Genomic DNA, 26,244 nt, shown 5'->3' on the forward strand with positions numbered 1-26,244 from the left:
CATGCTTTCACAAGAAAGGTTTGAAGATAAAGAGGAGCTTATGGAAGATGAAGAGGACGATGCGATAGGTGCCAAAAAAACCTTTATGACAATAGGGAATGAGTATGCAAGTGTTTTTACTACAATTACACATTTGAAAAAAGTAAGTAAAACTCTCATTCATGCAGGTAGAGCTCACATAACAACGAATACAATAGGTACAACTATTGTAACAAGGATTTCAGTGATAAGAAAAGAATTTAGAGCCATGGAGAACAGATGGACAATAGAGAGAAAACATCATCAGTGTTATGCTTTAGTGAGAATACAATTCTTGGAAGAGTTTTATGAGGATGATTGGCTAAAAATAGGCCAATATCTCAACCTCATGATAAAGAAGGCTGAGTGGTCTGAAGGTGAATTCAAAAGGATTAAAATAAAAGATTATGGGTTTTTCTTGAAAGGTAGATATTTATGGAGACATGCAAAGAAAAAGAGAGGAGCTCCACTACATGTATTCGGAGATAGGGCTTCTCAACAACATGTGATGCAGGAGTTTCATGAAATTTGATGGGCTAGACATAGAGGAATTTGGGGCACATTTACCAAGATCAAAGAGAAGTATTGGCAACAGAACATGTGTAAAGATGTGGAGCATTATGTGGAATCATGCAGTGACTGTCAAATATATTCCATGGTAAAGCATAGAGATGGGTTGCAACCGACCTATCCATTATCTATGCATTACAAATGGGTAGTTAATTTGGTTACTATGCCTACAGGTTTATGGAATATGAGATATCTTGTGCTTGCATGAGGACTTGACAAATCAAGTGGAAGGTCAAGCTCTTAGTACATAGAGAATTGCTCAAGAAGTTTGTAAGTTCTTATTGAAAGAAGTCTTTTGCAGGTATGGTTGTGTTGGTAAAGTGGTTGGAGATAGAGGAGAATTGGATGCGGATGAGACTTATGACTTCTTTTCACAATTGGGTATCAAGCTAGCTATAACTTCTCAGCCTACAATCTTGAAGAAAATGGAAAAAGTGATGAGGTCATGAGCCTATCATTAAGGAATTAGCAAATTCATGCAAGGGCATGATGACAGAGTGGCCAATAATGTTACCCTTTGCTTTATGGGCTGATAGGACCACTCATACTGCAATTACAGGGTATATGCCTACTGAATTAATGCATGCAAAATAGCCAATCATGCCTATTGAGGAGACTATTGCTACTTGGATCGTTCTACCAAGGGAAGAGGTTTTGGAATAGAGAAGAGTTGATGGTCCTACACATTAGACAGTTAGAAAGAAGGCTTGAAAACATTAAGACAGCCATGAAAATTCTGAAGACTATAAGAATCAAGAACAACAAGATGTTTGACAAGCGACACAAACTTCGATCACAAGCTATACAAGAAGGGGACTGGGTGCTAGTTTATTGCAGCAGCTTGGAAAATCAGCATAGTGCCACATGGCAAAGTGATGGTTTGGTCCATATGTGGTAAGGTTTGTTTTTGAGAGTGCTACCTATACACTAAATGAGATGGATGGGATAGCTTTGAGGATTCAAGTGGCTAGAAAATGTATCAAGCTCTTTAAATGTTGGCATTCTTTAGCATATGAGTTAAAGGAGTTGGATACTGAGCACGCACATGAGAATATGGAAGAAAGAAACGTAGAATATGAAGGCATTGACATGGCAGAGGATACTTCTTATGACACCGTAGATCCATAAGACTTTGGCACATGCCAAAGGATGTGCAGGTTAAGAGAGGGGGTGGATGCTTTACCGCTACGCGGACACAGTGTGAAAAGCTCTAGAGTACATTGTTATTCCACTTTCTTATTGATCTAGAGATTCAATGCCATATTAGTCATTAGTGTTAGTGTACGTAGTGTGGATGGTCCAAAAATACTAGATTTTTAGAAAAGTTTAGTATATTTTTGATATTTTGTATACTATTTCTTGTAAATATCCAAAAGCTATAGACAACTTCTAGAATAGGATGATATGTTTTAAAAAAATCAACTTCCTTTTAGCCATTTTTGGAAAAAAAAATTACAAAAAGAAAGATTAGCGAAATCTCGCGACGCGCAATCGTACAAACAACACTCTCACATCCAAAAAACTACAAGGGAATAGGGCAATAGCAACGGCCATTCCCGACACAAAAAAGTAGCATCGCTATATGCGTATCTATTAGCTTCAATATATGCGTCCCTAATTTTACTAGTGATGCTAATAGCGACGCAAATAAAGATGAGAATAGCAACTCCGGTTTGAGAAAAAAGTTTCGAAAACCCGAGCGTGACATTTTTCGAGAAAATTTTTGCGAGAAAGAATGAAAGAGAGACCGAGAGAGGTTAAATCTTAAAGAGGGAGAGGCAGAGGCAGAGGCAGAAGGAGAGAGAGAGAAGGGGAGCTCATCACCATCATCACCACCCCCCCCCCCCCCCCCATTGTTGCAACCTATAGGGTTGAAGGACACCACAAGGGTTTGGCAAAAGAAGAATGTATGGGGATTCAAGAGCTTAGACTCTGGAGATGGTAGAGATAAGAGAAGGGTTGAAGGTTTTAAGTCAAGTTCTTGAAGATAAGAGATAGCAGGGTGAAGATAGATTTAGGGAGAGGAGTAGACAGAAGACAAGGGGTTCGAAGAAATTGAAGACATAGAATAATAATAATAAAAATAATTAGAAAATGTAGAAGAATACTAACAAAGATGAAGCTTGTCAGTTTTTTTTCAGCATTATGAGAAGATATAACTCTAATAGACAAAAACGTGTATAAAATAATACCTTCCTCTATGCTGCTCAGATCGCCAATCTGATGCTTCCATTGGCTCCAAAAGAGCCGTAAAATACCAACACACTTGGCCAGAATACTGCCAGGTCACTCCTTCTTCATCTCTCCCTTCGAAGTGTTGTTCACTGCCTGAAAACATGGATTGTGTGTCGCGTGATTTCGTCAATCTTTCTTTTTACATAAAATCCTCTCAAATTGGCTGAAAGCTACATGCTTTCTTTTACATGTCATCCCAATCTAGAAGTCATCTATAATTTAATGGATTTTTACAAGAGATAATATCTAGAATATCACAAATTGGCTAAAAACTTGTCCATAAAAATCCAATATTTTGAACCATGGACACTAACACTAATGTCTAAAGTGACATTGGCTCTCTAAATCTAAAGGGAAGCCACACTCTAGATTTTTTTTACACAGTGTGTGTGTAGTGGCACGACATCCATCCCCTCCTAACTTGCACATCCTCTGGCATGTGCAAAAGTCTTATGGATTTGCAGTGTCAGAAGAAGTATCTTTTTCCATATCAATGTGTTCATCTTCTACCTCTTCTTCTTTCTCTATGTCTTCATGCTCTTGAATTATATTCAAGTCTTCTAACTTATATGTTGAACTTTCTCTTACTTTGAAGAGCTTGATTCTTTTTCTAGCTATGGGTATCTTTATGTTGGTCGCATCCAATTCAGCCAATGAATATGTGGCATTGCGATGAATGACCTTTACCACATATGGGCCAAACCAACACTTTACCATCTTCCTAGAAGCACTGTATTGATTGTCTAGGATGCTATCATAGACAAGCACTCAGTCATTTTCATGATTTGCTCTTGGCCGAAGTCAATGTCGCTTATCAAATCTTCTTTTGTTCTTTAGTCTTGCTGTCTTTAGCTTCTCAATAGCTACTTGAACATCTTCAGGCCTTCTTTCTAGCTGTCATATCTGCAAAGTCAGTAACTCTTCTCCACTGATGCCTTCCTCCCAAGGTAGAAGACTCCATGTGAGAATAGATTTTTCAATTGGCATAATTGGTTGTTTTCCATGCATAAGTTCAGTTAGCATATAGCCAATCAATGAACTGTGAGTGGTCCGGTCATCCCATAATGCAAAAGGTAGCATTTTAGGCCATTCTTTGATCTTTCCTCTACAGGAATTTCCTACAGCTTTGAGAATAGGTTAATGACCTCTCTCACTCTTTCCATTCCCTTCAGGATTATAGACTAATGTCAAAGCCAACTTGATACCCAATTGAGCAATGAAGTTTCGTGCTTCATCAACATCCAATTCTCCTCTATTTGTAGTTACTTTACCCACACAACCATAGCAAAAAATGACAAATAGCTTGAGTGGTCTTGGTTGTTAAGGCTTTGCCTTCAACTTGATTGGTTATCCTCTCTTGCAACAAGTGCTAAATACCGCATATTCCATATTCCTGTAGGCATGGTTACAATATTAATAATCCATCTATAATGTATAGACAAGGGATAAGTCGGTTGTAACCCATCTTGATGCTTGACCATAGAATACTACTGACACACATAACAGGTTTCAACAAAATGTGCTATGTCCCGATACATGTTTTGCCACCAATATTTTTCTTTGACTTTACTAAAGGTTCCCCATATGCCTCTATGGCGAGCCCACAAGCTTTCATGAAATTCCTTCATAACCTGTTGTTGCAATCTTTTGTTATCTAAAACTTGGACATGCGCTCCTTTCTTCTTCTTTGCGTGCTTCCATAGATGTCCTTCTTTAAGAAAAAAGCCATAAGCTTTCCTCTTGATATGCTTGAACTCCTCATCAGTCCAAGTCTCCTTCTTCTTCATTGTGCCCAAATATTGACCGACCTTCAGCCAATCTTCTTCAAGGAAATGAACTAGAACTTGAGCAATGCAATGAGCATGCTAGCTTCTATTTGGCCACCCTGTTTCTTTTAGCTTCGGGCCAGTATATACAGTAATTGAAAATGTATTTTTAGTAGTCATGGAATGAAATTTAGCAAGTATAGATTCTTCAGCTTCATCTTCTTCCATCAATTCTTCTTCATTGTTAATCTTGCATGTGATAGCATGTCAGCAATTGGATTTGCCTTTCCTGCAATATGCTTTAAATCAAGTTTGAGAGATTTAATATATACAATCCATCTTAGCATAGCAATGTCAGGTGTAGAGCAATTGGCAATCATGCCCAAGAGTGAAAGACAATGAGTTTCTACCACTACGGAGACACCTATAAAGTATTTACAATCACACTTTAATGCTGTTACAACTCCCCACAATTCCGTTTTTACTTGTGCATACCTTCATTGGCATTCATTGAGAACTTTTACTCCAAAACTAATTGCATACCTATTACCTTCAAGATCCTCTTGGCCAACATCCCATCCTATCCCAATGGGACTTGTATCCATAGTAAGGATGATGGGTTGACCATTTGAATAATCAGCCCTTTTGAGAGTGGGGGCTGAAATTAACAACTTCTTTAATTTATGCATAGTGAGAGTATGTTGATTACCCTAAGAGAATCTTTGGCCTTTTCTTAATAATTGATAAATATTTTTGGTTACATGAGCAAAATGTGGTATCCATATGAGATAGAATATTCATGCGCCACGAAATATTCTTACTTCTGAGATAATTGTGCATTTTTCTTGCATTTTGCTGATGGCATATATCTTGATTGGCGAAAGTTTGGGTCCATAGAGGCCACATAGATGACCGACCACTGGAACTTTTTCTAATCCAAAAATCGACTTAGCTCTAGAAAGGGTAATATGTACTTCTTCTAGCCTTATCAAAATCCTATCACAATCATGAATAAGGTTAACTACAAATGTTCTGTAGTCATCTTCATCAAGCTCCTCATTCTTTTCATTGATTTCATATCCCTTGATATGTACATCATCAAGAAATGCAAGGGTAAATTGTGGAATAAAGTCCCTTAAGACTTTGTGCATGGCATTCATCATATGGGCTATGAATTTGTTGCACCTTGTGGTAGAGTGCACATCCGGACCAATCCAAGAGGTATTTTCATTGTGGTAATGTCTCGACTTTCTAATGAAAGTTGAAATTTGTCATATCCTAAATATAGGTCGCCCATAGAATAAATTTCTTTACTTGCAAAAGCTTATAGCAAACTCATCAACAATTGGACACAAACCAACATTTCAAATTGTGACACGATTAATAGGCTATACATCTTGAATGAATCATAAAGATCCATTTCTCTTAGACATGGTAAACAATCGGTTTGAGTAAGGTATTGAAGAAGGTTTTAAAATCTTCGTTCTGATCTTCTCATTTAGAAGTTTCAATAATTTGGGCGAATACGCCCTTGGAACAAGAATAGGCTTGAGGTTCCAAGGTACATGTGGGACCATAAAAATAACCATAGGAGCCACAATATTTGTATCCACACAACCTATTTCACTTGGTTGAAATACAAAAGTTTTTCATGTTTCATTAGCATTTTCATAAAAGAGTGTTTTTTAGCCGATGAAAGGAAAGAATTTTCACCTATTTTGAGCACTTTTATTCTTTTAGATGTTAACTTGTGACCAATGTTGGAAGGATCACTAAGACTTGCCTGATTCGCTACCCTACCAGCCAGCCCTTCACTTTTAGGAGGCAGTGGGACTACCACAAGCTTGACTTTCTTATCCGCCGTGTTGTATTTTATCTCCACTTGCACTTCAACCTTGTTGAGTAAACCAATGTATTTCTACTTAACAAATTCCTGAATTGTTTGATAAAAATTCAATGTATATACTCCTATGGACTGCTATTCCACCTAATTTTCTATATGAGCAACTGCATATATTTCAGCCAATGTATCAGTAGTAATTAGTAAAAAAAAAATGCTCGAAATATCTTCATTTTCAGCCATCATGTCATAAGTTTTTCAGCTCCCTTTTTCTTTCAGCTTTAGTCATGCCCGGAAGAGACTTATAATAGCCTATACTATTGGCTGTACATACATATAGATTTGCTAGAGACACAGTTTTTCTAGCATAAGGAGGTTCAATCTTTTTAGATGACGTACTACCATAGCCTGCTGTTATAGCAGTGCAGCCTAAAAATCCTTGAATTCTCAGGAATTAGGAGGCACATGATAATCACCCAGTCGATCTCTGTTTCGATGATGGTTAACACACACAGTAAGAAATTGGACAACTCCTTCATTATCCTTGCTTCAGATTCGAGCATAAGAAGAACCATCATCAAGAGATTTTGTTTCCAAGCGGGCTTCAGAAATGTAAGGTTGCCCAAGAATGATAGGGTAACTACAAGATTCTTGACCAAAAAAGTGAAACTTATCTTTTATGTCTCCAATAGTTACTTGCACATTAGGACGTACAGTATATAATTCTCCAGAAGAGTTGTTTTCAGCTCTCATTCGCCAACCTGGATCAACATCTATGGGCCATCTGCCACTTTCATAGAGACTCCTTGCCATGACATTTATATCTGAGCCATGGTCTAAGAGTGCAATACATGGTATTTCTTTTTCTCCAATTTTGACGACTGTCTCCGTTGTTGCTCTTGCCCAATGTGTACGGGAGTAGTGAGTGCTTGGAATGAACCGAGCCTCTTCCTCCTTATGCAAGTGTTGTAGACAGCCTTCTTTTTTAAAGTGGGTTGCCCAACTAGTTTGGACTAGTCGACCATTACATTTTTAGCTTTCAATTATTTAATTTTGGCATTTATGATTTCTTTAATTTCAACTTCAATTGCTGCAATTAATTCTTTAACCGCTTCAAGATGAATTCCTTGTGAAGTTAACTTATCTTCATCCTGCACAAACTACACAAAAACTCGAAGAACTTGCAAAAAACCATGCACTATTTCTTCAGCTTCATCACTAACGAATTGTCTTTTTCTTTTGATTACATTAATAATTACATCATGGAATTCACGTTTGGCAATTTCAAGAATTTCACCTAAGGTGAATTCAATTTTGCTTCCTAGAATTCATTCTTCAAGTATTTGTTTGAGATCGGTTGCAAATTCTATGTGAGATTGCAATTTGTAGCCTGGCTGCTTGCCTTTCTTCTTTTCTTTGGTCTTCTTTGTTTGTGGTGCATCTTCCATCTCTTGATCTGGGGTTATATTTTCAGCAAGATTTGGTTGTTCGGGAGTTTTTCTCATAACACATTTTGGAGGGCTAGAAGAGGAAAGTCCTGGTTTATCTTCTCTTCTTCTATTTTCTTCAATCAAGACTTTTTTATGATTGACGTCAGTAAAATGTGCAAATGCAAAAAAAGAATCTACCCATTCTTTCCAACCAGTTAGTCCTTGAATGCATTGACTGGCGTTAGCCAAATCTTCCTTGACTACTTTACCACATTTCATTTGATCTAGTGCCTGCATCCATACTTTACATTGCACATTAGCTTTACATGCTTTTAAACTTGATTTAGTTGGCTCAATTTGCAGCCCATATGTAGTTGCATCAATTGCTACATAGACATTCTTTAGAGCTAAATCTTCTAATCTTTTCTTCATTCCACCATTGCCAAAATGTGACTCTAGTGGAAGACGGATTTCAGGTGTATGAATTTTTTCATATTTCCAAAAGACGAGCTTCTGTGCTTCAGCCTCACGAAAGGCAGAACACTCCCTCTTGTCACGTTATTGGCTGTCACACCAAATACAACACCTCTTAAAGCCTTCTCTCATGGATCTTTGAGTTGATGAACATCCTCCTTCTTCAACTTTGACATCCAGCTTCTCCACCTTAGAACTAATTTCTGTAAGATTCAGATGAAGGTCATGCATGCTTTTAATGAGTTTATCCATGACATCATTTTTAGAAGAAACAAAAGAAGAAAGAGTTGGTTGATTAGTCAAATTAATAGGGGATTTTGAAGATGGAACAAGCTCCATCAATGGAGTTGTTGAAGTTGAAGTAGAGCCCAATCTTAGTCGCATCTACTCTCTTCGAGCAATCATGTTAATTGTATCAGTAACATTTGTCCATGCAATCTTGACTCCTGATTCGGAGGTAGCATCTTCTAAGCGATCAGCAAGCTTCTCTTGTATAATGGGATCTCCAGCCTTAAGGAATAATTCAATCTTTTGACCTTCCATACTTTGTTTGGTCTTTAGCATCAAGTTGTCCAAATTTACTTTCAAATTTATGGTATAAAGTTGTTGCAACTAAAACTTTATTGGGTTTCTCATCCCAATCAGTGAAAATTTTGTTCGTCCTTAGGCCAAACTCTTCTAAGAAGAATTCTTCACGTAGGGCTTTTTTGAATGCAGCCCAATTTGCATCTTGCTGAAAAAGACCATGGATTCTCTCTTGAAGACCATGCTTGGCTAGTCTAGAAAAATAGCGACTCCATACATGTTGTGGTACACTAAAGAAGAGCATTTTTTTCAATATACAAGCAAATAAAAATAGATAAATTTTGGCCATTAAATTGTTTTAATTCTCGCTCAACTTTCTCTATTGCCTAGAGAAGGGTTGAAGGTTTCAAGCCGAGTTCTTGAAGATAAGAGATAGCAGGGTGAGGTTTGATTTAGGGAGAGGAGTAGACAGAAGAGAAGGGGTTCAAAAAAATTGAAGACGTAGAAGAATACTCAAAAAAAGAATCAAAAAATGTAGAACAATACTAACATATATGAAGCCTGTCAGTTTCTTTCAGCATTATGAGAAGATATAACTCTAATAAACAAAATCGTGTATAAAATAATACCTTCCTCTATGCTACTTAGATCGCGAATTTGATGCTTCCATTGGCTCCAAAAGGGCCGTAAAATACCAACACATCTGGCCAGAATACTTCCAGATCACTCCTTCATCTTCCCCTTCAAAGTGCTGTTCACTGCCTGAAAATAGTGATCCCACATCGCACAATTTTGTCAATCTCTTTTTTTACATAAAATCCTCTCAATTTGGCTGAAAGCTACATGCTTTCTTTTACATGTCATCCTAATATAGAAGTTGTCTCTATAGTTTTATGGATTTTTACAAGAGATAATATCTAGAATATCAAAAATTGGATAAAAACTTGTCCAAAATAATCTAATATTTTAAACCATGGATACTAACACTAATGCCTAAAGTGGCATTGGCTCTCTAAATCTAAAAGGAAGCCACACTCTAGACTTTTTTGCCCAATGTGCACGTAGCGGTACGGCACCGCTATACACAAAGAAGAAAGAGAAGTGTGTAAGGGAGAAGGGAGGGAAGGTGCGAAAAGAAGATACGAAAGGTTTCATCATCAAGCCTTTGAGGTAAGTACATTGCCTCATCTTGCTTTATTTTTGTATTCACTTCTTTTCCTTTTTTGTTTTTCTTTGCAAAGAGATGCATGGAAAGAGAGGGAGGGAGGGAGGGAAAAGAAGGAAGGGAGAGGAAGAGAGAAAGAGGGAGAGAAAGGGAAGAAAAGAAACAAAGAGAAAGAGGAAGAGATAAATGAGAGATGAAGGGAGGGAGAGAGGAGGATGAGTGAGAGAAACAACGAGAGAGAAAGAGGCGGAGAAACAAAGAGAGGAAACAAAGAAAGGGAAATAGAGAGAGAATGAGAGGGGGAGAGAAATAGAGAGAGGGAGAGGGAAGGAAGAGAGCAGGAGATAGAAAAGAAGGGTGAGGTAAAAAGAGAAAGGAGAGTGAAAAAGAGAGAGAGAGAGGGAGAGAGAGAGAAAGAGAGATAGAGAGAAAAAAATAGAGACCAAGAAAGAGGGAGAGAGAAATAGGAAAACAATGAGAGAACGAGAGAGAAGGTTAAGAAAGAAAAGTAAAGGGAGAGGGGGGAGAAAGAGATAAATAGAGGTAGGGTGACATTTCTTTCAATATCTTTGTTTTTTATACTTTTAATTTTCTATCTTTGATTGTCTTTGCAATGAGATGCATTGAGTGAGAGTGGGGAGGGAAGGAGGGAGAGAAATAGAGACAAGAAGGGAGGAAAAGAAAGAGAGTCTTGTGGAGAAATAAAAAAGGAGAGAGAGACACTACAAGAGAAAGGTCCTATATACGCACACTTTATATGCGAAATAGCGGGCACGTTTATCAGTGCGTCCATTGGTGCTAGTATATAGACGCAAAAAACGCGTCTATATACCTGCATTTTTAAACGCGCTTATAGATGCGAAAATAAACGCACCTATTTTTTATTTCTCATAAAGTCCCTAAATATAATCAAACATCTTAATAGCTAGTATTTTTTAGAATACATTACCAACTTTACTTTTTTGTGGTCCAATTGTACTTCTTTGTACATCTTGGTGCATTGTTCTTTGGATGTGCGCATTCAATTCTAATACTATAACACAACAAACGTTATATGTATCACAAAAGTAAATGGCTCTTAATTGATATTTTAGTTGTTTCTGAGTATTACAATCATTCAAAGCTAATTATGTGCTACAATGAATGATCAATCTCATCTTCAATGAGATCGGCCCTTGTTAGACTATCTACCTCTAGATATATGTTACCAATAGGCAATGAAACAAATAAGTCTATCCCACTATCAGATATATTGCTATGCTCAATTTCTTCATCATCATCTGCAACCATATTGTTATCCTCTTTTGCGCTTCCTTGAACATCCTTGTGGGGATCATCTTGCACTGCATCATGTATATCATCCATCATGGCATTATCATGTATATCATCATTTATTGTTGGATTGTCATCAACTATCTCTATGTTTATAGCATTGCCATATATTGGTTTTGAACGATTATATATGGGGATGATGTGCCACCATCGGTTATTGTTTACCATTGGATGATACACAACCTGCATTTAAAAAACAAAAAGTAAGCAACTTAGATATTTATTGTATTTTGAGAATGTATCAAGAAGTAATATATATGAAAATAAATAGCTTCTAATATACCTTCTCGCATGGTTGAGGTAGTACGAATGTGTCATTCTTGCATTGGTGAAATTTTGTAGAGTCAATCACTACAAAACCACTTAGATGACGTCTAATTGTGCAATGCTCACCTGTTGTTACTACTTCTTTAAACCACTTCACATCTAGTATATATATAAAAAATCGCCTAAAGTCAAGCTTCAAAATATCTTTGATCAAGCCACAATAACCTTCCATGGTTCCATTAGTATCCTGGAAGTTTGCAAGGATACCACAATCCTGGGTATTTCTCTTATCATCTATACGTTGAGTTCAAAAATGTTTGCCTTCACACCAAATAGCACTAAACAATGTGCACTAGTAGTACATTGTTGAGATCATATTAATGATTTAGTTAAAGATGAAATATGTGAAATTATTATATCATATATAACTAAAGATAATTTAATTATAAGTATGTCTCACCTTTGATAAGCAACCTCGTGCGTATTGCCACTCCTCTTGCGATATATCCATCGCCTCCTCTTTTTCCATCTTCTCCATTTCTTCATGTAGCTAATCTTTATCAATATGACGTGGAAGCGCACTTAAATGTTCTGGATATGGGACATTACGTCCATGTCTAGCATGAAATGCTTGCCTTTCGCTTACTCTTCTTGCCCTTGCTTCTTTATATAGTGTCACCCATTTGCTCATTACTTCGATGTTAAGCACACAAAATACATTTAACTTACGAAGTTCCTTTTTCATTAGCACTTTGCTCATTCCTTTTCCTTGAGGTATTATAGAGGTCATCCTCAAATCTTCATCATCTTTCCATAGTCGTGGTAAAGAGGGGTCCACTTTAGTAAGATATTCAGAGATTTATACAAGGGATGATTGCACTAACCAACCCTCAGCCATGCTTCCCTCGGGCAATGCATTTTGCCTTACAAAATCTTTTAGGATTTTCATAAAAAACTCTATAAAAAACATCCACCTTGCATGAACTACCCCACAAATTGTAATCTCATCAATGAGATGTACGAGTAAGTATACTTGAGTAGTCAAAATGGAGCGAGGAAAAGTTTCATCCACCAAACAAACCACCTCAATGGACAATACTCGAGCCTCTTGCAACTTATTTGGATTGATTTCCTTCAAACTCACAAATCTACCAACATGCAATTGAGAACGATGATTAGTTTTGTCCATAAATTCAAGCGGGTTTACTACGTGATATACGTAATATGTAAACTAAAAAATAAGTATAATGTATACATACCTTGTAAGCTCACCCATCTTGTAAATGATATCACGTAAATTTTTCGAAACACAATGGGATATGCTAATAGGAAGGATGAACTGTATGTAAATATTCATACATTGTTGATTAGTTTACATAGTTACTCCACTAATTAATATATCTATGGCTATGAAAATCCTTACCTGAATCATTTTGTGCCAATCGTGAGACTTCAAACTCGATAGTTGCTCCACACCTCTTTTCTTCCTCTTTATGAAGGCTTCCTTGAGGCATCTCATATATCCTATGGAAGTTCGAAAGCTACATATCTGTTGCTTCACCATCTTTTCTTCGGTCTTCAACAACATCCAAGGTGCACACGGTAACTTGATCTTTCCTCTGGGTCTGATGCGTGGCCAAGCTCATCTCATATGTCCAATGCTACATAAATCCTCCCTTACATTGACAGAATCACGAGCCCCAATAAAGTGATCCCATAATGTGGAGGCAACATTATTGAATATATGCATAGGGTCCAACAGGTGATTGATCTTGAGTTCAGCCCAATATGGGAGACGAAAAAATATAGAGAATCTAAGGCATAAACAATATATTATTTCTCCTTCTCATAATGGAGTGTACTTTAAAGACAAACAAAAGAGGTAAACTAGTTACCGACTCATGCCGAGTGGAGGATGATCATTGGTGTGTGTCCAACTGTCCTTCCAATCTTGAATGGTTAGAGATTGTGGAGTTCTTCCATTAGTGGGGGGGTGCATATATATTTTCTTTCAGCTTTAGTCATGGCCAGAAGAGACTTATAATAGCCCATACTATTGGCTGTACATACATATAGATTTGCTAGAGACACAGTTTCTGTATAATAAGGAGGTTCAATATTTTTACATGACGCACTACCATAGCCTCCTGTTATAGTAGTGCAGTCCGAAAATCCTTGAATTCTCAGACATTAGGAGGCACAAAATAATCACGCAGTCGATCTCTATTTCGATGATAGTTAACACACACAGTAAGAAATTGGACAGCTCCTTCATTATCCTTGCTTCGAATTCGAGTATCAGAAGAACCATCATCAACAGCTTTTGTTTCCAAGCGGGCTTCAGAAATGTAAGGTTGCCTAAGAATGATAGGGTAACTACAAGAGTCTTGAACAAAAAAGTGAAATTTATATTTTATGTCTCCAATAGTTACCTGCACATTAGGACATATAATATATAACTCTCCAAAAGAGTTGTTTTCAACTGTCATTCACCAACCTAGATCAACATCTATGGGCCATTTGCCACTTTCATAAAGACTCCTTGCCATGACGTTTATCTCTGAGCCATGGTCTAAGAGTACAATACATGATGTTTATTTTTCTCCAATTTTGACGACCGTCTCTGTTGTTGCTCTTGCCCAATGCGTACGGGAGTAGTGACTGTTGGGAATGAACCGAGCTTGTTCCTCCTCATGCAAGTGTTGTAGAATGCCTTCTTTTTTAGAGTGGGCTGCCCAATTGGTTTGGATTAGTCGACCATTATATTTTCAGCTTTCACCTATTTAATTTTTGCATTTATGCTTTCTTTAATTTCAACTTCAATTGCTGCAATTAACTACTTCAAGATGAATTCCTTTGAAGTCAGTTTCTCTTCATCCTACACAAAAACTCGAAGAACTTACAAAAAACCATGCACTGTTTCTTCAGCTTAATCACCAACGTATTGTCTTTTTCTTTTGATTACATTAATAATTACATCATGGAATGCACCTTTGGCAATTTCAAGAATTTCGCCTAAGGTGAATTCAATTTTGCTTCCTAGAATTTGTTCTTTTAGGACTTGTTTGAGATCAGTTGCAGATTCTATGTCAGATTGCAATTTGTAGCCTAGTTCCTTGCCTTTCTTCTTTTCTTCAGTTTTCTTTGTTTGTGGCACATCTTCCATCTCTTGATCTGGGGTTATATTTTCCGCAAGCTTTGGCTATTCAGGCATTTTTCTCATTACCCATTTTGGAGAGCCAGAAGAGAAAGATCCTAGTTCATCTTCTCATCTTCTCTTTTCTTCAAGCAAGACTTCTTTATGATTGACGTCAGTCAAATGTGCAAAGGCAAAAAAAGAATCTACCCATTCTTTCCAACCAGTTATTCCTTGAATGCATTGACTGGCATTAGCCAAATCTTCTTTGACTACTTAACCATGTTTCATTTGATCTAGTGCCTACATCCATACTTTACATTGCACATTATCTTTACATGCTTTCAAACTTGATTTGGTTGGCTCAACTTGCAGTCCATAGGTAGCTGCATCAATTGCTACATAGGCATTCTTTAGAGCTAAATCTTGTAATCTTTTTTTCATTCCACCATTGCCAAATTTTGGCTCCAGTTAAAGACCAGTTTCAGCTGCATGAATTTTTTCGTCTTTCCGAAAGACAAGATTATGTGCTTCAGCCTTACAAAAGGCAAAACACTCCCTCTTGTCACGTTGTTGGCTGTCACACCAAATAGAGTGCCTCTTAAAGCCTTCTCTCATGGGTCTTTGAGTTTATGAACGACCTCATTCTTCAACTTTAACATCCAACTTCTCCACCTTAGAACTAATTCCTGTCAAATTCACATGAAGGTCATGCATGCTTTTAATGAGTTCATCCATGATATCGTTTTTAGAAGGAATAGAAGAAGAAAGAGTTTGTTGATTAGTCAAAGGAATAGGGGATTTTGAAGGTGGAACAAGCTCCATCAATGGAGTTGTTGAAGTTGAAGTAGAGCCCAATCTTAGTCACATCCGCTCTCTTCGAGCAATCATGTTAAGTGCATCAGTAACATCTGTCCATGCACTCTTGACTCCTGCTTCGGAGGTAGCATCTTCTAGGCGATCAACAAGCTTCTCTTGTAGAATGGGATCTACATCCTTAAGGAATAATTCAATCTTCTGACCTTCCATACTTTGTTGGTCGTCAACATCAAGTTGTCCAAATTTACTTTCAAATTCATGGTATAAGGTTGTTGCAACTAAACCTTTATTGGGTTTCTCAACCCAATCATGGTTAGGCCAGAGTCTTCTAAGAAGAATTCTTCGCGTAGGACTTTTTTGAATGTAGCCTAATTTGCATCTTTCTGAAAAAGGCCATGGATTCTCTCTTGAAGACCATGCTTGGCTAGTTTGGAAAAATAGTGACTCCATACATGTTGTGGTATACCAAAGAAGAGCATTTTTTTCAATATACAAGCGAATAAAAACAGATAGTTTTGACCATAAATTATTTTAATTCTCGCCCAACTTCCTCTAGGGCCTTGATAGCTATGGAATCAATCTTCTCTTCATCTTGCATTTTTTATTGTTATTGTAACATTTGGATTTGTTGTTATTGAGTCTGTTGCAGTATGTGCACCAATTGTTGTAGTGTATTTCCTAAAGAATCCTCCATCTTGGAGTTCTCTTACACCAACCATCATGTCGGGTCCACCAATGTCGCACCCCATAGGGTTGAAGGAAACCACAGGGGTTTGGTAAAAGAAGAATGTATGGGGGTTCAAGAGTTTAGACTCAGGAGATGGTAGAGATAAGAGAAGGGTTGAAGGTTTCAAGCCGAGTTCTTAAAGATAAGAGATAGCAAGGTGAAGATAGATTTAGGGAGAGGAGTAGGCAGAAGAGAAGCGTTTTGAAGAAATTGAAGACGTAGAAGAATACTCAAAAAAAGAATTAGAAAATATATATCAAAAATTGGCTAAAAACTTGTCCAAAGGAATCTAATATTTTAAAGCATGGACACTAACAATAACGCCTAAAGTGGCATTGGCTCTCTAAATCTAAAAGGAAGCCATGCTCTAGAATTTTTTTTACATGGTGTGTGCATAGCAGTATGACACCGCTATACACAATGAAGAAAGAGAAGTGTGTAAGGAAGAAGGGAGGGAAGGTGCAAAAAGAAATCATCAGGCCTTTGAGGTAAGTACATTGCCTTGTCTTGCTTTATTTTTGTATTTTCTTCTTTTCCTTTTTTGTTTTTCTTTGCAAAGAGATACACAGAAAGAGAGAGAGGGAGGGAGAAGAAGGAAGGGAGAGGAAGAGAGAAAGAGGGAGAGAAAGAGGAAGAGAGGAGGATGAGTGAGAGAAACAATGAGAGAGAAAGAGGCGGAGAAACAAAGAGAGGAAACAAAGAAAGGGAAATAGAGAGAGAATTAGAGGGGGAGAGAAATAGAGAGAGGGAGAGGGAAGGAAGAGAGGAGGAGGAGGAGGTAGAAAAGAAGGATGAGGTAAAAAGAATAAGGAGAGTGAAAAGGAGAGAGAGAGAGAGAGAGAGAGAGAAAGGAGATAGAGAGATAGAGAGCAAAAATAGAGAGAGAGAGAGAGAGAGAGAAATAGGAAAACAATGAGAGAATGAGAGAAGAGGCTAAGAAAGAAAAGTAAAGGGAGAGGGGGGAGAAAGAGATAAAGAGAGGTAGGGTGACATTTCTTTTAATATCTTTGTTTTTTAAGCTTTTTATTTTCTATCTTTGACTGTCTTTGCAATGAGATGCGTTGAGTGAGAGTGGGGAGGGAAGCAGAGAGAAATAGAGAGAAGGGAGAAAAAGGAAGAGAGTCTTGTGGAGAAATAAAAAAGGGGAGAGAGAGGGGCTTCATAAAGGCAATGCGATTTTGTCAATCTCAAATGGATCTCGCCGCCAATTAAAAGGCAATGCGATTTTGTCTTTTTGAAAGTAAACATGCCTAGATTCTTTTTAATTGACTATCTCCCGTTGACTAGGCTTCATAAAAAAGTGTTGAAACCCAAGCATGGAATTTTATAGGTTTGTAAACATGAGAGAGAGAGAGAGAGAGAGAGAGAGAGAGAGAGAGAGAGAGAGAGAGAGGGAGGGAGAGAGGCTGCCACCACCACTGCTATCCACGAAGATGGAGGAGATAAGTGTAAAGGAAAAGGAAGGAACTCAACAAAGGAGAGGAAAAATGAGGGAAGTACGAAGGGATTTTTCTTCAAGATTTGAGGGGTAAGTGCATTATCTCTTCTCTCTTTGTTTTTCTCTTTTCTTTACTTATCTCTTTCTTTTTGTTGATGAAGAGATATATAGAGAGAAGAAGTGAGAGAGATCAATGTAAGGGAGATGGAGAGAGAGAAAGAGAGAGGTCACTGCCACTGCCAATCCACCACAAAAAGAGAGCGGAAAATTGCAAAGAAAAAGGAGGGAACCCATGAAGGAGAAGAAGAAGAAGAAGAAGAGAAACACAAAAGGATTCCTCTTCAAGCTTTGAGGTAAGTGTGTTCTCTCTTCTCTCTTTGTTTTTCTCTTTTCTTTACTTCTCTCTTTCTTTTTATTGATAAAGATATGTATAGAGAGAAAAATGGAGAGAGATCAACGCAAGGGAGATTGAGAGAGAGAGAGAGAGAGAGAGAGAGAGAGAGAGAGAGAGAGAGTACCGTTGCCACTGCTATTGCCACCACATCCACTAAAAGGGAGGGGATAACTACAAAGGAGAAGGAGGGAACCCATGAAGGAGAAGGAGAAGAAGGAGAGAAGCGTGAAAGGATTCTTCTTCAAGCTTTGAGGTAAGTGCATCCTCTCTTCTCTCTTTTGTTGAGAAACATGGATCTTGAGCACACTGTAGCTATGGAGGCTTAAACTCATAATCAAGAGACATGAATATTGATGACTAGACACAGAATTTCACTCCAGTGAAATAAGTTCCAATATAGATTAGCTTGGACTCATAAACAGAATCTTGAGTGGGTAGGAACACAGACTCCAAGTACAAAGTACAATAGCATTACATGAAAAGTGAACCAAGTACATGTCTTTATAGCTTTTCAAGTTCTTCACTCTCCTTACTGTGCTCATGGGATACAAGTCTCCTCATCATGCAACATACATCATTTGACCTATTTCCCAACACCCCCCTCAAATGGTTAACTTCTACACTTGTAGGCTTTTGCCCCCCCTACATGATAACATGGCTCAGGAGACTAGCTCATGGGCAGCCTAGTCAAGTCAAGCTTGAAATTTTATATTTTTTGGCAAGGGATTTTTCAATACAAATCCACTAAGAAATATCCATTATGGGAAAAGATACAAAAAATTTCTTTAGAATAATCTGTCAAAGTTTTTGATGGTGGTGGAAGAATCTTATTCTTCTTCTTCTTCATGCATAAATTGAGTTTGGTGGTGATCTTCTTGCACCTATTGTACTCTCTTCTTGTGGAAACATTCACTCGCTACATGGCCACTCTTGCCAGAGTACTGACAAGTAATTCGGTCCTTGTTGCTATTGGTGGTGAATCCTCGACCATTTCCTTTTGCTGCATAAGTACCCTTGGTGTACAAAAGGTTATCCCTTGAGGTGGTTTCTTTTACATCCTTGCTTTTAAATTTTCATTCTCCATCAAGCAGTCAGTGCTCAATGTCTTTGAGTGAGAGACTAGGAACATTACTTAGTGTTGAAACAAGATTCTCATATGGTTCATGATTAACACTAGCAAGTAGCACTGCTATTGCCTCATCCTCATCAATGTTCTTTTTAAGAGTTGCTAGTTGAGTATTAAGGCTCTTGAACTTATTGTTATGTACAGTCATAAAAAAAATCTCTTTAATATCCAACTTATAAAATTGCATGAGTAATTTTACCTTTGAGTTCTTTGCTTGGGTGCCAAAGATCATGTCAAGCTCTTCCCATGCCTTCTTTGCATCCCTGATGCCAGAAATATGATGTAATACATCATCGGATAGGCCCCAGGTAACAATAGCTAGAGCTTTATTGTTCATCTTCTTCCATGCCTTTGTTTTAGACTGGTCTTCTACAACATCTTCCTCTTTAGCATCTTCTTTCTTGCCATCTACATCATCTTTCTCAAAGAGATTCCAGAGGTCTTTCCTCTTAGACGGTACATGGTTTTCTCCTTCCAGGTGTGAAAGCCTTCACCATTAAACTTTACTATCTACTACAGTTCAATCATCATAGAAGGAGGTCTTACCATGAGAACACTCGGGCAGTGTCTATCCTTTTACAAAGAAATTAAGACTTAAAAATGGATTTGATCAATAGGGATTTAAATCATTACATTTGCTGAGAATGAGCTTTTGAGAAACTAAGGTAAAATCAGTGAATAGCTTGTTCATGAGTGAGCTAAATACACAAGTGCCAAGAGACACTGATTGAGTATCAAGAGATACTATTATGTTGAATCTCCTTGTTGAGCTAGATGTTGCTCAATGATCTCCTCCCCTTACTGATTTTGAGTGTTGTGGATGGAGCTAGACTCAAATCAGAGTGGCAGCAACTTGTGTTAGTTGGAGGAAGTGAGAGATTGAAGTGTAAGATGAGCTTGAACTACACAAGTTATGGCTGCCTTGTATTAGGGTTTCTATGCCCGATTGTTTTTTTTTTGTGCAGCACCTACATGCAATCAACTGACAAAAGATTTGATGGAGACAAGGAGCATATACCACATTTTAAAAGGCCTAAGGTGGCAGGATTGATTTCGAGGAGATCTATGCTGACGACGTGTACGACCATGACAAGTGCAACCTAAGACAGTGAGGTACAATTTCCTCAATGCCGACCATCAAAGTGACCAATGTCAGAGATTTTTATGACAGGAGGCTGAGCCCTGAGGTCCTTGAGATATGCCCAAAAGAGACCCTGAAGAGATTATGCTTATCTAGTATATAGAGGCAGAATATAAGGGTGCAACCTTAGTGCATGCGAAGTAGTTTGGCTTGTGAAACTACTACATGATTTGGATATTCAATTGGACAGCAAAGTCACATTGCATTGTGACAATCTCAGTAATGTGATGCTAGCTAGCAAGCCCATCTATCATGCTAGATCCAAACACATAGAGATTCATTACCATTTCATCAGGGAAATGGTACTTGTAGGATAGATTGATCTACTTCATGTGAAGATAGAAGACCTAGTAGAAGATATCTATACCAAATCACTTGGTAAAGATAAATTCATTCATTTTAGGGAGCTACTTGGAGTACACCAACTAATCTGAGCTCAAGAAACAGAGTTTCAAAAGGGGGAGGATGAGCTTGATTCTTTTGATATTGAAACACTTTAATCCATTGATATCGAGGTGAGGCTAAGAAAGAAGAGATAGTAGATGACTTATATAAGAATATTTAGATGTAGTCCTATCACCTAAATTTTTTCCCCTTTGTATTTGTCCCTATTTGCATAAAAAATTCACTCTAGAAGTGTCACTATTTTCGTCTCTATTAGAGTCGCTATTTCCATCGCTATTAGTGTCACTATTTGCACCGCTATCCAAATTGGTGATGCAAAATAGCAACGCTAATAGCGACGGAAATAGCAACTCTAATAACGACGAATTCATCGCGTCGCTAATAGCGATGACCGGCGTAATTTTTTCCATGAGTAATTTCATCGCTTTAAACGTCGCTATTGGGTCCATAATAGTTAATATATTTAAAATATATCAATATACTTAAAAGTCCATAGTAATGGTAGTTTGTAATGGAATCAAAAGATTTGAACAACATTGCTATGTTTGAACTAGATCTCGAAAACAATTCCACTGATAATAGTGGATCAATAATAAATATACTTTTAGAGATATCTTGGTTAAGAGAAGCAATCAATATCCTAAAGCCAATAGAAAAAAACTATAGCACAATCATTCTAAATACTTAAAATTTTAAGAATCAAAATGCCTTACCTTATGCAACAATAAACTATAGAGTTTAACAATTGCAACAACATTTATCAAATTTTTATTTACTTGGCACACTTAGAGTACAACAAGTGGAACCCTATGTTATCAAACTACCATATTTGGATATAAAAAGCCTTATTTTTCTATAATTTGAGAATAAATGTGTGATTTTTAAATATTTTTTGTTTCTTGAGTCATTACTAGCATAGTACTAATTATTTATAACTTTTAACTATTTTTTATTTAAGAAAAAATCAAGGTATTTATTTAATAATAAATAAAAAATCTAATAGAAAATGTGAAGTGTTGAAATTTTAATTCAAACTTTTGTTTATGCACCACCAAAATAAATATGTCCAAACTATAAAAATTAGAGCACTTATGATTAAATTGCTTATGCATCATAATCTGATTGAGGCACCGTGTGGAATCCAAGGCCATTTACACTTAAGATAGATGCTAATGCAGTTGGAAAATCCTTCATGGATTTGATCAATGTACCATGGATATTCTTTTCCATATCACTCTCACCTCTCTCTATCCTACTCCCAACCCCTTCTCTCATAGAAATTTCCATTATGTGTGTGGAAAGGGAGGACAGAAAGATTGAAATGTACAAGAGAGAGAAATACTAATAAACTAGCATTCTTCTTTCTTTGATTCATCACTTGAGAGTGCTATCATCACATGAAGCTTAATGAGTAGGCTCTAACTATGTATTTAAAAGTGCTAAAGGAGAAGAATAAGAAATCAAGTACCAAAATTCCATCTTTTGCTTCTATATGCCTCTTTTCTCCTTCTTTCTCTCTTCATAATGACTAGTTACATTAAAAAGCTCCACCCTTTGAAGCCTACCCAAGTGCCCCTTCAAAATGAACATGCCTACTTGATTTTGGAGTCTTTTACGGCCTCCTTGGCTGCCCAGTCCATGTTTCTTCATAAATTAAGGTCTTTTGGCATGAAACTCCACCTCAAATGTGCTAAATTAATGTCCAAATGAGGATTGGACACTTCTTCCTTGTTTATAAACTTGATTTTCCACTCCCCTTTGCCTCTACATTTAAAATGACCTACATCATATGCCTCAAATGATTTGAAAAAACGGCCGTCTAGAAGCTTTAAATCTTCAATTTCCACTGAAAATGCCTTACAGATTCGCAAAAAATTATCTTAATTCCTACAAAGTGCACCTTAAAATCCATATTTGAATTAGCTAACTTCCTTCAAAATCTAAGAGTGATAATATTAACAAGTTGTGTCCTTTTGATTCTTGTTTTTTTTAATAATATTAGCAAGCCATGTGCTTTACTTCCAATTAATAGTGCATACTACTTGTGTTTACTTTTCTTCTTAAAAGTAGAGCTAGCAAGCCATGTGGTGTGCTTTTCTTTCCTACTTCATTCATGATAGGAGGGCGTTGCTCATTCAAGCCATTATCATCTTCATTGTCTCCACCTACTCAGACCCCTATTATCTATAATATGTCTATATATAGCATGGTAGTACTCTCTATATAATCCTATTTCATGTGCTTAGTTGACACACTTTTGGGTTTTTCTATTCAATCTCTATGTATGCTCTTTGATGTTCATGTCTCTCGCTTTTGTTTTCTCTCCCTGGAGTTTCCCATTTTCCTCATGGGTTTAAACAATTTACATATTCTGTTTAGTTGCCAATGGCTTTAAAATTTCCCTCCAAATCAAGCAACAAATTCCTAAATTGGGCATTAAAGCCCCAAATCAAGCAACAATAGCTCCTTGAATATGGATACATATTTCACTTGATTTGGGAATAGGAAGATCTATATCTTTTTTATTGGTAGACACCAAGCACTAGATTCAATATACACCTCAAATCAACATGCTCCTTGCTCCAAATCTGTTCTCAAGCTCGAATACCAAATGAAGATGATCGAGGTCTCAATAGATTATGCATAACAAAAGATAGATGGTCTAGATAGAGACAAAATAGTCTTCTTTTTCTCCATTCTCCATTCTCTTTTCCTTCTTTCATATTACTGTAATTGAGATGCAAAAGTGGATAGTATCTCTCACATTGGCTTTTTCTTTTAGTCATTTAATGCATACACTTTATATTTTGTTACTCTCATACATAGACTTAGGCTAATGCTTATTTCTCATTGCCCTTGGTTAGGATACCAAGCATGGGATATGAATTAGCTTTTTTACTTGTTTTTGAAAATTCTTTCAAGTAGTGTCTTCACACATTGTATTCAACCATTCTTTCCATGTTAGGTATTCAATTCTATCGGGGGCTAGATCCTTTCGTATTTATAAAGTTAATATCAGTTGTATGCTTCTACTATGATGATGTGAACGAGCAAGCTGAGAGTTCCTAAGAGTAGTTATAGAAGAGGTGATGCGACATCTTTATCTCCACTTGTATAAGTCAAGAGAGACCAAAGCATTGTTCCTCAAGGAGGACCAATCACATAAGCATTTGAAAGAGTAGGACAATTCTTAGTAGCATAGAATAGACATAATGTAAGAAACTAAGCTTTACACAATTTATGCTTAGGCCAACACATACAAGTGCTCCTTTATATTCATGATGCTTCCTTTGAAGTATTGTTTAAACCTTGGATTCATAGCTTGTTAATTTGTATTTTCTTCCATGGAATGGGGATCAAAACATTAAGAACATAAATACAAATTTCACTTTGTTCAAGGAGGCTACAAAATATGTTGATTGTTTCCTTGGTTCATGCTTTACATGGCTATGGTTTATGTAAAAAGGTCAAGACTTATAGAAATCCCAACTTTAATTTGATTGTTCAAGATCCCATAAGGATCATACATCTATGAGACTCATAAGCATGGAACATATAAAAGTTAACTCCAATAATTGTTTCTTGAGTGATGTATACAAGTTTTAAAGATGTGAATGAGCAAGAGTGAATGGTTGAATTAGATATGTCAGGTGAGAACTCTAGATGGGAAATTAATCATTCCAAGTCCTTGAATTGAACTAATCCATTTCAATTTTGGGCTCATTTTCGGTAATAAGGTTGATTTTCAATTGTAGATACTATGTGATCTTTATTCAAATAGTGCGCAATAAAGTCAAAGAAAGAAGACCCTAGCTGTTGAGAGTTGCGAGCAATGCTCTAATACCTGAAGAAATCTTTTCGATGGGAAGTGTGACAGACACGACGAGGCGAGGCCTGAGACCACAGGATGCGAGCGAAAGGAAAACCAAAGCTATAAGGTAAGTACATGAACCCGAACGTGAAACCCTATTAAACCATGAACGGGTATTGGAGCTGGGAGAGGACGGAGTCGTCGATCTGGAAGGCCTGCTTGAGGATGGAGGGGTTGATGTGGGAGCCAAAGAGGGTCGCAGGCAGGGAGACGACTCCGGGGTCGGAGGAGCTGAAGGAGGCGAAGGCGCGGGCGGTCTTGTGGCCGCTGAGATTGATCTGGAAGTGGACGAGGCCCTTGGGGAACACGAACAGGTCGCCCTCCTCCAGGCGCTGGACGTAGAGGCGGTTGCCCGTATCCACAAACCCCACGTGCAGGATGCCGTGCGTGAGGTACAGCAGCTCCGTCGCGCGCGGGTGCGTGTGCACCGGGTTAACCGTCTTGGGCCGGAACTCCAACACCGCGCCGGATATCCCCAGGCCCGACAGGGCTGGGAACTGCTCCACGAAGGCCTTCTTCACGGCGAACTGCCCCGCCCCGGCGCCCGCCCCACGCCGCAAGCCGTTGAACGTGAAGAACCCTCCGTCTATCTCCGTCAGGTTCATGCCCTCCGGCACAACGAAGTCCGTTACCGCCTCTGGGTCCGACGCCCCCGCTAACAGGAACGTCCCTGCTAGCACCGCTACAGCTACAGCAGTGGCTGCCATCGCTGCAATTATCCCTAGCCCGTGATCATTACCGGCCATATTACAGTGGAAAACTATATGCTCACTACCTACACTGCTCCGGCGGTGTGATCTGCTGCTGCAGCTTCAACGGAAAACTTTCTTCAATGTACAATAAATTGTGCTTTTCTATGTGTCTCGCTATGAGAACCCGCTGCAGGGAACTTGTTCTCAATGCAAACTGTGATCCTCACCTCGTCGCTTATATCACCTCACCTTGACATATCAATATGCAGGCCGTCGCCGGATTACCATCGCTCTTCACGAGGGGAGCCGCTCACCTCGTCGCTTATATCGCCTCACCTTGACATATCAATATGCAGGCCGTCGCCGGATTACCATCGCTCTTCACGAGGGGAGCCGTCCACCCACGCGGAGTTCCTCAATCCTAGTATTTTGTCGAATGCGATGCGATACTTTTAATAATGCGGTTCGTATTAATGAAGGTGTTACATGATATACATCGTCCTAGGAGACGCTTCGAAGAAAGTAATCTTAGCCTGTAACTAGATGACTTCCTACAAAGAGATTTGAGATAAGTCTCAAATTTACAAAACAGGATAGTGATAAGCTTGCACTTATCAATATTAGCAAAAATTTTGGCTATCCTATGTTATCATATAGTTCTAATAAGAATTGCTCTGATGACATTTCAATGTCCTGCTTTCGCCTCCTACAACTACCCATAATCTCTAAAAAGAGCACCTTTGGCATCTATGTTGGACTACAACCCTGCCTTGTCTCAACCGAATGTCTAGTCAATCAATCCAGTCATAGAGTGGCATAGTCTTGCTGATGAGGGAACATGATAATCTAGCTTGAGCATCTATCTTTGTAACA

General features: G+C 37.9%; 1 protein-coding gene across 1 annotated transcript; it reads right to left on the reverse strand.

Annotated features, from left to right (window-relative positions):
* Positions 1–24,777: 24,777 nt before the first annotated feature.
* Positions 24,778–25,566, reverse strand: LOC148025940 (germin-like protein 9-3). The gene has a single exon (XM_087692030.1). The coding sequence runs from the start codon at positions 25,423–25,425 to the stop codon at positions 24,778–24,780; it is 648 nt and encodes a 215-aa protein (XP_087548156.1). The 5' UTR covers positions 25,426–25,566.
* Positions 25,567–26,244: the final 678 nt, after the last annotated feature.

The sequence above is a fragment of the Lygodium microphyllum genome, chromosome 14 (assembly GCF_053477565.2).
Source record: "Lygodium microphyllum isolate KBCC chromosome 14, Lygodium_microphyllum_v1.1.10, whole genome shotgun sequence".
Taxonomy (NCBI): domain Eukaryota; kingdom Viridiplantae; phylum Streptophyta; class Polypodiopsida; order Schizaeales; family Lygodiaceae; genus Lygodium; species Lygodium microphyllum.

Coding starts and splice junctions, on each gene's coding strand:
- LOC148025940 (XM_087692030.1), bottom strand. CDS start 25,425: ATGGCCGGTAATGATCACGGGCTAGGGATAATTGCAGCGATGGCAGCC.